A 12,641-nucleotide genomic window follows, 5' to 3' on the forward strand; every position below is an offset into this window, starting at 1 on the left:
TTAGCATCCACAATATATTGAGTATGCTGACACATATACACTGTGAGGAGCTAAGGACTATTGGAATATCTAGACACAATATTTAAAATCAAGTCCAGTTACTATTGCTGAAAAGTGCAATCGTTTAGTAATTTGAGTCTGTCTTTCTAGCTGTGCTATCAAGGAGATAACCAGGATCCATTGTAAAACTATTCATTTGTGAGCAAGGTCAGCCAAAGCTTTACTTTCAATTTCTCTGCAGTTATTTGCTCTTCCAAACAGAAGAGCTGCTCTGCAATTTTAAAAATGGCATGGCTGTTACTGTGGGAAGTGCAACAGATAAAAGTGAAAATATAGCTTTGCACACCATTCATGTCTTCTCAGCTGAATTAGGGGAAAAATTGCCCACAAGAAAATTTGTGTCAGATTATTAGTACAAATAAGTGGAAAACGGCTGCTACTGAGCACTCACAAATAATGAATGATGTGATGTTGACAGGTACAAACTGTTTGGAAAATAATGTGCACAAAATTTCATTGTGCTCAGGACCGAGAAGGCAGAGGGCCTTTTTGGTGGTGGCGCCCTCCCTGTGGAACACCCTCCCTTCAGATGTCAAGGAGATAAAGAACTACATAACTTGTAGAAGACATCTGAAGGCATCCTTGTATTGGGAAGTTTTTAATGTTGGATGTTTTATTATGTTTTGATATACTGTATGCTGTAAGCCTCCCAGAGTGGCTGGGGAAACACAGCCAGATGGGTGAGGTATAAAAAAGTAATTATTATTACCTAGTTTTATGCACCAAAGTGAGGTTTTAATTTTGCATTCCTTGAACACCAGCCCCTCCTGGTAACATAGCAAATAAATTGGGGGGCGGAGCTGTTTGCAATGGAGGCGTGGTAGTGAGATAGAGTTGCTGTCAGAAATCCCCAGTGGGTTTGTGCAAGCCATTGGGCATTATTCAATAGCTCTTGGATCCTAATGATGCTTTGTGTTTATCATGGACACACACACACACACGTGTGCACATATGCTGTCTGGGTCCGTGTGATCCTTGAATTTGTTTTTTGTGCACAGCAGACCATGTCTTATCATATTGCCACTTTAACAGACTTGCATTAGTTAAAATGATGTAAATAAGCAAACCAATAATGGTTTTCATAATGCATCCAGAAAAATATTATTAAGGAAAAAATCAAGAGAAGAAACAACATTTGACATGACTGTTCAGTTTGTTTGTTTGTTTGTTTGGTTTTTGTTTTTTTAATCCATTTGCCAATGTGATATGGGTGGTGGTGGTGCAGTTTGGGAAAAACATGATTAAAGCTCCTTTAGATGTTGCATTGCACTCTGGATCCTGGTCAAATGCAGGGCATGGTTTGGTGTAGGCAGTGGCAAAGCCTACTGTTCATTTCTTTTATACAAGACAGATACATCAGCAACAGCACATCTGACAAAGGTGGAACACATGGTGTTGCTGCTTCAATATTCTGTTGTAAAGATTATTTATATCTGATTCCTGTAAACCAGTTATGTCAAATACATCAGTTATTTTCCCCCCCTTCTTGCAGGAAATGTAAATGTTACTCTTCAAGTATGGGATATAGGAGGCCAAACAATGGGAGGCAAGATGTTGGATAAATATGTCTATGGCGCACAGGTATGGTTAAAAAAATTCTAAGTTACTGTGGTTACTTATTGTTGGCTTCTCTAGGACCTTACTGTAAAAATGATAGTTTGCAGTAGAATTTTAAGAGGCTAGTAAAATGTAAACATCTGCTTAAGTGAAACTGTTTTGAACATTGGTTTTGTAGACTGAATTTTTTTAGCACAGGATTGCTTGAACAGTATTTCCTTTTATGAATGAAAGGTGCTAGTTTGTATATCCCTAACAGCTTTCTGAAACAGATGTTCATGGCCCTGCATTGTGGCTTAAGTTGAAAATAGCAGTTTTCGTCAAGGTTATTTAGATATCCCCATGGATATCTAAATAGGCATAGAGGCTGTTTTGAGTGCAGATGCTTCCTGGGGAGCAAAGGTAGAAGGAGGAAATTAAGAGCAATCCTATGCTATTAAATTCATTCAGCCAGCTGAGGTTCTAGGAGGGCAAACAAAAGAAGGCAACTAGGTAGCTAAATGTTTTTGCAGAGCAGTGAAAATGAACTGTGCTTTACAAGTAGGCAAATTTTTAAATTATCAGTAATGCTACATACATTCTTTTCTGTTTAGAATAAGAAGCATTTGAGACAGTGCACCCTCTGTTGTTAGTAAACAACAAAAGAACACTTGATTTTTTATAGTACTGCTTTTTGGACAGCTTGATTTATAAATATGTACAATAAAACTTACTCAAACCCACAGCCCATTTTTATTTGTGATGAACCTATTTTTGTTTTGTTTTCTCTCTGAATAAAGAGAAAAATAGGTGGTTGAGGCCCAGATGAAATGGGGTGTGTGGCAATGTGTAAATATAGAGGAGGAATTGTTAATTGAAGAGACTGGAAATTGCACATTAGTAGAAGAAAAATGGGCCAACTTGTTAAATTTTAAAGCTAGTCATTTTCAGAAATGAAGTTAACAGATGTTTATTGCAGCTTACCCAAACCTGAGTCAACCTTGCTGCATCTCTTGAGCCACATCATGTTTTCCTACATAAGGCGAGGAAGCACTATAAAATGAGATTAAATTTAAACTCTCAATAATATGGTAACTTCACTATATGGCTGCAAATTATATACACAAAATTAAAAGCAATTGGGGATGTGAAATACTAGAAAATATGTTTCCCATGCAGCCAGTCCATGGAAATAGTGCCCATCTGTTCTCGAGGTATTTCTTCCAAATAAATGTATATAGTTAGCTTTGATATATGAAGTATTTTGAGTGTTCAAACCACCTAATATAAATTATTTTAGTATCCCTTAGAGCAATCTGGTCAGGTAGGTCATTATTTAGTATCTCCCTATTGCAGATGAGAGACTGAGGCTAAAAAGCAATAGCTTGCATGAGACCATCTGCTGAATTAACTATAATAGGCACAATTTGAGCCTTAGACATCCTTATTCATATTTAGGCACTACACTAATTCTATTACCATTTTAACTTATCAGATAACCTCTTTTCTTCCTCAATTTCTTTTGATTTCAGATTTGCTTCATTAAATTTCAATGCTGTGCTCTACAGCAGAAGTTGCACTTGAATTACAAAAATATAGCTGTGGAAATAAATTTGATACCCAGAGTGCTGGTAACTTTGTGGACATCCATATTATAGGTTAAGTTTAAATAAGACTGTAAACTTTATTTAGACTTTATTTTTTATGTCTTAGCCCAGAAAATTTTTATCATATCCCTCTGACATCTTCCATATATCTGTTTTATTGGGCATGACTGATTCAGTCTGTTGCTAGAACAAATAAACCATTGTCTGAACTTTTATATTGTCAATTTCACTCTATCATAATTTCAAGGTTAGAGATTAAGACTCTGCAAACTTGAGAGTGATGAGAACTAGGTGCTGTCCTGCCGATGACAGTGAAGAAGAAGAAGAACTTATATGCTCAGCAGCAAGTAATGAGTCACAGTAGCCACTACACTCAGGCTAAATGACAGGAAAGATGAGGCTACCTGGGCTGGGAGTAGCAATCCAAATTTAAGAAGTCCAAGGTCAGGGCAAGGAGTTCAGAACAGCACAGAAGCAACGGAGTTGCCCTAGCAGGTTGGCAAGCTCATCTGCCAAGTTTCCAAAAATAGGGCAAGGCATGCTTACTCATGAGACTCATGAGACTGCCAAGTGTGCAGATACTCATTGCATCAAGGAGGATGTGCCTGTTCCCAGTGTTGGGAGCACTGCCAGGCCCTGGGCAAACAGGCTGTGCCTTCCCCTTCTGACCCTGGTTTTTTAACACTAGTGGTGGACTAACACCCTCACTGGATTCCATTGCTGTACTCCTTTCCTGGTTGGGGTGTGTGTGTGTGTGTGGTGGAATGGCAGGACTGCTTCCTCAGCCAAGACAGCCACATCCTGGGAGGGGGTGAATCTGTCTGCTTCAACCTCTGTTGCTTAGTCTCAGCCCTGTCTCCCAATGTCACCCTGCTGTTCTCCATCCTCCTTCATCTCAGCCTGCCACTGCACATGGTGACCTCAGGACTTGTTACATCATCTCCCCTCCGATGATGCCCCCCCCCTTTCTTGGTCTTTGGATCTGGCTTCATGGGGTAGTGCCTGTGAAAGTGGTGTACCAGCTCAGAGGTGGGTACATCTATGACACCCTTCCAGGAGTGTTCGTTTAGTCCATAGCCCTTCCAGTCTATCAGACACTGTAGCAGACTAACATGGTGATGAGAGTCTAAAATCTCAGTCATTTCATATTCCTCTTCTTCCACCATTACCAGCACAGGGGGCATCTCCAAGATGCCACCCAAGGATCCTTGGCTGCAGAGGGGGATAAGGAGTGAACGCTGGGGGCATCCACATAGACAGGAAATGATCCTGAAATGCCATGGTGTTGATCTGTGCTTTAATTTGGAAAGGTCCTAGATGATGAGCATCCATTTTGAGGGAAGATGATGAGTGAATAGTTGCACTTTGAGTTTGGTGTCCTCTGGGCAATGTTTACTTGCAATTTCTTTGGATGCAGTTTTAGCCCAGCCCAGGTGCTCTTGATGGAGTTGATGCATAGTTGGAAGGTCTTGGACAAAGTATTTTGTGGTGGGGATCAGAGAGGGGGGCAGGGTCAGTCAGAGGCTTGTGGATGGTTTCCATAGTTGATGGGGGAAAAGGGACTGCTGGGAGGAGGGGGGGGGACTCTTTAAGGGGAAGCATTGTGATCCAGTCGTCTTGCTGAAAATTTATACAGCGCAGATATTTCAGTATTGCGTTGGGTCTGTTCTGTCTGACCGTCATCTGTGGATGATGGGAGGAAGGCTACTTGAGCTTGATACCCAAAAGTTGCAAAAGGGCTTGCTATAAATGGGCTGTGAATTAAGGTCACCTCTCCAATATATTCCCTACATGGAGCCCATGGAGGCATAATATGTGTTGCACAAGCAGCTGGGCATCCTCCTTGGCTGCTGGAAGCCCTGGATGTGGCAAAAAGTGAGCCATCTTGCTGAAGAGGTCCATATTACTAATGTGGTAGTGTGATACTTACAGGGTGGCAAATCTACACTGAAATCCATAGACAAAAATTTCCAAGACCCTGTGGATATGGGTAGAGGTTGTGACAACCTTGTAGGCTTGCATGGCATGTTTATTCCACAGGATTTGACATACCGTTCTACAACATGAGGTGCTTTGAAACACTAGAACTCCCTAGCCATGGAATGATGAGCCATGCATTGTCCAAAGTGGCTGGCTATGAATTTCAGCAACCGCCAGAGTAGACTTGCCTCCCAAATGAGGATCTCAGTGTAGACATCTCAGTTTATTCTTCCCCGTTTGTCAATTACTTTGCTTCAGTGAAGTTTCAGCTAGTATGATTAGGAGTGCAACATAACCCTTAAAATAAAGGAAACTTATTTTTTCAAGAGCTGTCTCTTATCTAGAACATTGCATTTTAGAACATTTTCTGTGCATGTGTCATTTTAATGCTGCTGGTGGGGAGCTTGTATGAATTAACATTGAATAAGTGTTCAGTCTGTCTCATTTCTAAGTTCTCATAAAGCTGGATTTTTTAAAATATAAACTTAGACATCTTAACATACTGTGCTTTATATATATATTTTGCTTCTCAGGCTGTCCTCCTGGTGTATGATATCACCAACCAACAGAGCTTTGAAAATGTAGAAGATTGGTATAATGTTGTAAAGAAGGTCAACGAAGAGTCAGAAACTCAGCCACATGTGGCTCTCGTAGGCAATAAAAGTAAGTTGTTGAACTGTTGTTTAGCTGGAATGTTTTGGTGATCGAGCTAAGATGCAGGTCAGCAGTATAATCCATATGCACAGATCTGCAGTACAACTATGTGAGCCTCAGCATTGCAGACATTGGTACATGTGTGGTCCCTTCTATTTTACTGGCACCATTGTTCATTGATTTTGGCAGGCTCTGGCCAGTAGAATGTAATATTTCATGCATTAGACCAAATGGGGGTGCTATGTTGTGACAGCAATCACAATGTTTAGTCTGCTGGGGGTTATCACTTCATGGAAATAACCTGCTTCAGTGATTAGCAGCATGACATTACCCATAAAACTTGGGAAATGTTGCCAGTATGTTTTCCTTATTTTTCTTATACAAAATGGTTGCATTATTCATCTTCTTTTTCTTAAACTGTGCTCAAGAAACAAAACATAGCCTTAATTCCTAATAAGGACTTTTTTGCCTTAATTCCTAATAATAAAAATAATAATCTTTTGAGAGATGACTATAATAATAATAATAATAATAATAATAATAATAAAAACAAACAAACAAGCCACTACCATGAAGAGCTTAACAACATAGAGGCAATTTAGTGTCATGGGGGCAAGGATAGAATGATGGGGCAAGAGCTATGTGTTAAGTCACAAGAACACTGTCAGGTGCCTAATTTCCCCTCAATCATTTTAGCAAATCCTAAGGTTTGGTATTACCCTTATCAAACAAGGTTTGGTCAATTGACTAGTCAACTATTGGTCATATATTTTAAAGTAACAATTTTATGAGAACAACAGAAAAACGTTTTTTTTACTCTACAGATATGACAATTGGCTCATTGCAGAAACAAAGTAATTTCATGTGTCACAATATACAGTAGTACCTTGGTTGTCAAACAGCTTGGCTCCTGAACAAATCAGCTCCCAAACGCCGCAAACCTGGAAGTGAGTGTTCTGGTTTGCGAAGGTTTTTTGGAAGCCGAATGTCCAGCATGTCTTCCACGTCTTCCGATTGAGTGCAGGAAGCCTTGGTTTTCAAATGGTTCTGTGTGTCGAATGGACTTCCAGAATGAATTAAGTTCAAAAACCAAGGTACTACTGTATATTGTAAAACTTTCTATGTCACTGTTAATTACAGTAGATTCTAGAGTACGCCTCAACACAGTAGAAAAAATATTCAGTAACTGGCCACCTGCAGCAGAACAATTTAGCAGATTGCAGAGCAGCCAAGTAAAAAGCACAATAAGTGTTATGTAACTTACTATAACGGCATAACAAATGTGAATCATTCCTAGGGGAAAAATCTGTTTGGTTTTTATCCTGAAACTCTAGGCTCAATAAATACAAATGCAGTATAAATAAATAAAGTGTGGATAATGAAATGAAAGCAGAAGGCAACACTGAGGCTTAATTCAGTACCTTCAGTTATTTCAGTGGCTGTTTTCTAGATTGCAGTCCAGCCCTTCACAGGAGCCTTACAGAGCAGATGGTTAGATCATGTACAAGAAGGAATTCTGCGCCATAACCTTTGCCACTGACCACTTGTATTCCTGTACCTCTTTGAAGATTCCTGCAGTTGTAGCAGGTAGCCAGTAAGAGAAGCTTTGCTTTGCTGTTAGGTTTCCCTCTTGACAGCCTCAGTGCTGAGGGGCAAGCAGCCCTCCATCGTTCCTGCCCTTAACATCATAGCACAATACAAAAGTAAGCTGTCACGGACACAGTGACATTCTTGCTTTCATAGAATACTTGGCAATGTTTGATTATAGTCAAATAATAAGTGGTCAATTTTATAGTATTTCATTTGTAAGTTGACTGAAATGCCAACGCTAACAAATCGTTACATTTACAGACTGGAAGATGCGCACTGTCTGCATTTATCACTGGAAACTTTTTAGAAAGTAATGTTTGTTTAGGTTTCCTTTCCCCTCCAAATTCCACAAACGATTGGAGTGAGGCTACAGAAAAGGCAGAATGCCCAGCCATCACAGTCCCTCCTAACTGCTGCATGGTGCAAATGTATAAAGGCAGCTTTTGATTTTCCTGACTTAGTTATTTGAAATAAGTGAATATTATTAATATGTTTATAGTTCTGTTCCCTGTGTGAAGTCTTGTTCAAGGGCTTTCAAATGCTATACTTCATGCCTTTTGTTTCCTACTGTTATCAAAGCACTTGAAAAAGCTTCATACAAATTTGCATGGATGTGATTTTCACTATGTAGAGTTTGTTCTGTTAATTTTACACATCATTCAATGGTAACATTTTTCCTTGTGGTGTATAGAGTGGTGACTGTGTGTTTTCTTTAATTAGAATCTGATTCTTCTTTTCTGCTTATAGAATCTTAGTACCAAAACCAAGTATTCCCCTGTCCTGGAAATAAGAACTAATATAGCTCTGGGTGCCATTTTAAAATGCACATAAATCTCAAGAGTACCAGGTAACTGTTCTGAAGACACAGCACATACTTGATGGCCTGTGATTATTTTAAATGGGGGACGGAAAGTATTTATACCAATCTTGTTGTGGACTTTCAGTTCTTGCAACTTCTGTGGATAGCTGTGATTCTGACATAATTGAACTGTAAAAATGGGAATACACCTAAAACCCCAGTAGGGTATTATTTCAATTTCTGACCTTAGGATATAGAGTAGCTTTAGAAGGGATGTAAATAACAACTTGGCAATATTAAATTTGCTTAACATCATTGTCATCAAACTTTATTATGGTCACAGACCAGCATAAGTTACAAACATGCAAATAAAATAAAATACATAAGACTTAAAGAGGAGAGGGATAAAAGCTAATAGTTAAAGTGGTTATAACTCACATGAACTTAAAGCAGATAGAGACAAAAGACAAGTGGTTGAAAGCGACTATAAGGGAGGAAGCATGAAGCAGCACAGGCGTTGCTTTATTTGCTTAACAAATCAAGTACAGTGGTGCCCCGCAAGACGAATGCCTCGCAAGACGGAAAACCCGCTAGACGAAAGGGTTTTCCGTTTTGGAGGTGCTTCGCAAAACGAATTTCCCTAAGGGCTTGCTTCGCAAGATGAAAATGTCTTGCGAGTTCCTGCGGGTTTTTTTCCCTCTCCCCCCCTTTTTCTAAGCCGCTAAGCCGCTTATCTGCTTATCTGCTAAGCCGCTAATAGCGCTAATAGCGCTAATCCGCTAAGCCGTCAATGGGCTTGCTTCACAAGACGAAAAAACCGCTAGACGAAGAGACTCGCGGAGCGGATTAATTTTGTCTTGAGAGGCACCACTGTACTGATTTAAAGTTATGAAGTTCAAGCTATATGAACCTGGGCTTCTCTTGCTCTGTACTACCTGTACTACCCTGTGCTCATCTGGTACTACTGCGAAGAGGAATTGGGAAGGTCTTGCTTCCATTTTTTTTATTAACTATAGCTTAAAGCCGCTGGGAGAGATCACCAGGGGGTTTGGGCTGGGTGTTCATCAGTATGCAGGTGATACCCAGCTCTACCTCTCTTTTAAATAATAATAATAATAATAATAATAATAATAATAATAATAATTTTTTATTTATACCCCGCCCTCCCCAGCCAAGGCCGGGCTCAGAGTGGCTTACAAACAATAATAAAAACAAGATGAATGATTACAACTTAAAAACAAAAATAAAATACAACATTAAAATAATGGAACATTAAAATATTAAAATGTAGCCTCATCGCAGGAGGAGAAGGAAAAGAAAAAAAAAATCAGAACCAGTGAAGGCGGTGAAGGTCCTGTGTGAGTGCCTGGAGGCGGTTGGAGGATGGATGGCGGCTAACAGATTGAGGTTGAATCCTGACAAGACAGAAGTACTGTTTTTGGGGGACAGGGGGCAGGTGGGTGTGGGGGACTCCTGTCATGGCTAAAATGTCCACTGTTTCTTTAATGCGAATAAAGCTGGGTCAGCATGACTCAGTGGTCTGCACCAAGTTGTATATATAAAGTGAGAAATGTTAGTTTGTGCTGAGGCTGGTGTTTGGGTTGGTTGGTTAGTGCTGGTGTGTATAGTTATTCAGTCGTGTTTTGCACAAAGACTTTTAAGAATAAAACTCTGCAAGGATATTCTCGTGGACTCTTTTATGCAGACAAGGGTCCAAGGACCAGGCTGAAGAGACAAAGGGAGGTCAGAACCCTTTCCTCCTCCTTTTTGCTTTTTACAAACACTGACAACTCCTTGGTCCTGAATGGGGTAACTGTGCCCCTGAAGGACCAGGTGCGCAGCCTGGGAGTCATTTTGGACTCACAGCTGTCCATGGAGGTGCAGGTTAATTCTGTGTCCAGGGCGGCTGTCTACCAGCTCCATCTGGTACGCAGGCTGAGACCCTACCTGCCTGCGGACTGTCTTGCCAGAGTGGTGCATGCTCTAGTTATCTCCCGCTTGGACTACTGCAATGCGCTCTACGTGGGGCTACCTTTGAAGGTGACCTGGAAACTGCAATTAATCCAGAATGCGGCAGCTAGACTGGTGACTGGGAGTGGCTGCCGGGACCACATAACACCGGTCCTGAGAGATCTGCAGTGGCTTCCAGTACGTTTCCTAGCACAATTCAAAGTGTTGGTGCTGACCTTGAAAGCCCTAAATGGCCTCGGTCCTGTATACCTGAAGGAGCGTGTCCACTCCCATCGTTCAGCGTGGACACAGAGATCCAGCACCGAGGGCCTTCTGGCGGTTCCCTCATTGCGAGAAATGAGGTTACAGGGAACCAGAAGGAGGGCCTTCTCAGTAGTGGTGCCCGCCCTGTGGAACGCCCTCCCTTCAGATGTGAAGGAAATAAGCAGCTATCTTCTCATTAAAAGACATCTGAAGGCAGCCCTGTTTAGGGAAGTTTTTAATATTTAACGCTGTATTGTTTTTAACACTTGATTGGAAGCCGCCCAGAGTGGTTGGGGAAACTCAGCCAGATGGGCTGGGTATAAATAATAAATTATTACATATTATTATAAAGGTACATCTGAAAATAGGCAAATGCTGGTTAGTCTTCATAATTGTTTCCTAAAGCATGGTTTTTGAATCTGGCTTGCTTTAGGTTTGGGATGCAATGCTAAACTGTGTTTAATCAAAACAAAGTGGAATTTTCTGAACACCTTGCAGCTGTGCCAGGAGAAGGGAAGGAGATACAGTGGTACTTAATTCATTTCGGAGGTCCGTTCTTAACCTGAAACTGTTCTTATCCTGAGGTACCACTTTAGCTAATGGGGCCTCCTGCTGCCGCTGCGCCGCCAGAGCACGATTTCTGTTCTCATCCTGAGGTAAAGTTCTTAACCCGAGCTACTATTTCTGGGTTAGCGGAGTCTGTAACCTGAAGTGTCTGTAACCCAAGGTACCACTTTAATGTAAAAGCTTGAGGCTCATGCTTGATATGGCATTTAGTCATGTTAATATGTTTAGCCTGGATGAGACTGGGAGGAGATATCAGAGCCATCTTCAAATATCTAAAGGGTTGTCACATGGAAGATTGAGCAAGCTTGTTTTCTCCTGCTGGAGAAACCTCTGAAGGGTTAGACTCGAACCAATGGTTTCAAGTTACAATAAAGAAGATTCTGAGTAAACATCAGGAGGAACTTTGTGAATGTAAGAGCTGTTCAGCAGTAGAACGGGCTCTCTTGGAATAGACTCTCCTTCATTGGAGGTTTTTAGGAAGAGGTTGGATGGTCATCTGTCACACATAGTTTAGTAGAGATTCCTGCATTGAAAGGGTTGGACTACATCCTTCAAGATCCCTTCCAACTTTACAATTTTATCATTTTCTGATTTTGTATGAATTCAGCATTTTAAGGCTTAAATGAAATGGTTCCTTCAGAACAAAGATAAACTTCTCTTCCTTTGCTTTTGTATTGTCTTCTGTATACTCCAATGTCCCATAATTAGGCTCTTTTCCCATTCCTACCATCCATGTTTTTCACCTTGTTTTATTTCCTAGTCTATTATGCTTGCTACCTTTGTAGTTCCTCTGCATCCAATGAACCAAACTTGCCTATGAAAGCATTTAACTGCAATAAACCTGCTAATCATTAAGATGCAAGGAATCAAATTTCTGGCAGAGCAACATGCTGGAGTCCGTAATCTTGGAATCAGCTGTCCAGATCTGGGCTGTGAATACAGCAACCTTTGATATACATGTTGACCATTTCGCATGGGGTTCCGTTCCTGGCTCCTGCATGTGTTGGTGGAGCACGTATAAGTGCGCACCGCCCCATTTTGCCCTGGCCCCATTCTGCCTTCTTTTGGGTTCAAAAGGACCCCTGCCTCGGTGATCGCATGTCAATTGGACACACCTAAAATGGTTGAAGCCTGTATTACACTAGCAATTTACTGGATTTAATTGAGCAATGTATGGGGCTCTCCTGCCCTCCCAGTCCACTTACCTTGAACTGAGTTACGTGGAGTGCTGGAAGTGGATGTTTAACTTTTGCCTTACTTTGATTTGTTTGGCTTGTGTGCAATGGGGAAAAAAATGACTAAGTGTAAAAATTAATAACCTGATCCTATGTGTGTTTCTTTGGAAGGAAGTTCCACTGGTTTCAGTTGTGATTGCTCCCAAGAAAGTGTGTGTAAGTATATACCTTACCTGAGCAAGTACCATTGAACTAAGTGAGGCTTACCTCTAAACAGACATACATACCGTATTTTTCGCTCCATACACTTTTTCCCTCCTAAAAAGTAAGGGGAAATGTGTGTGCATCTTATGGAGCGAATGCAGGGGGGAGGCAGGCAGGAAAAGCCCCCAAGAGGCACACACAACCTCCGTGCGGCTCCTGCGGGCTTTTCCCCAGGAGGGAGAAGGGACTGACGCG

At 41.0% G+C, this 12,641-nt stretch overlaps 1 protein-coding gene across 2 annotated transcripts in view; it reads left to right on the plus strand.

The window, feature by feature from the left end:
- RAB28 (RAB28, member RAS oncogene family) overlaps window positions 1–12,641 on the plus strand; it is a 59,787-nt gene that overhangs the window by 16,012 nt on the left and 31,134 nt on the right. For both annotated transcript variants that reach the window (XM_079991755.1, XM_079991756.1), the window contains exons 3-4: window positions 1,553–1,641; window positions 5,717–5,846. In XM_079991755.1, the coding sequence (XP_079847881.1) occupies window positions 1,553–1,641; window positions 5,717–5,846 (219 nt within the window). The remainder of the gene's footprint in view (window positions 1–1,552; window positions 1,642–5,716; window positions 5,847–12,641) is intronic.

The sequence above is a fragment of the Podarcis cretensis genome (assembly GCF_951804945.1).
Source record: "Podarcis cretensis genome assembly, chromosome: 9".
NCBI classification, from domain to species: Eukaryota; Metazoa; Chordata; class Lepidosauria; order Squamata; family Lacertidae; genus Podarcis; species Podarcis cretensis.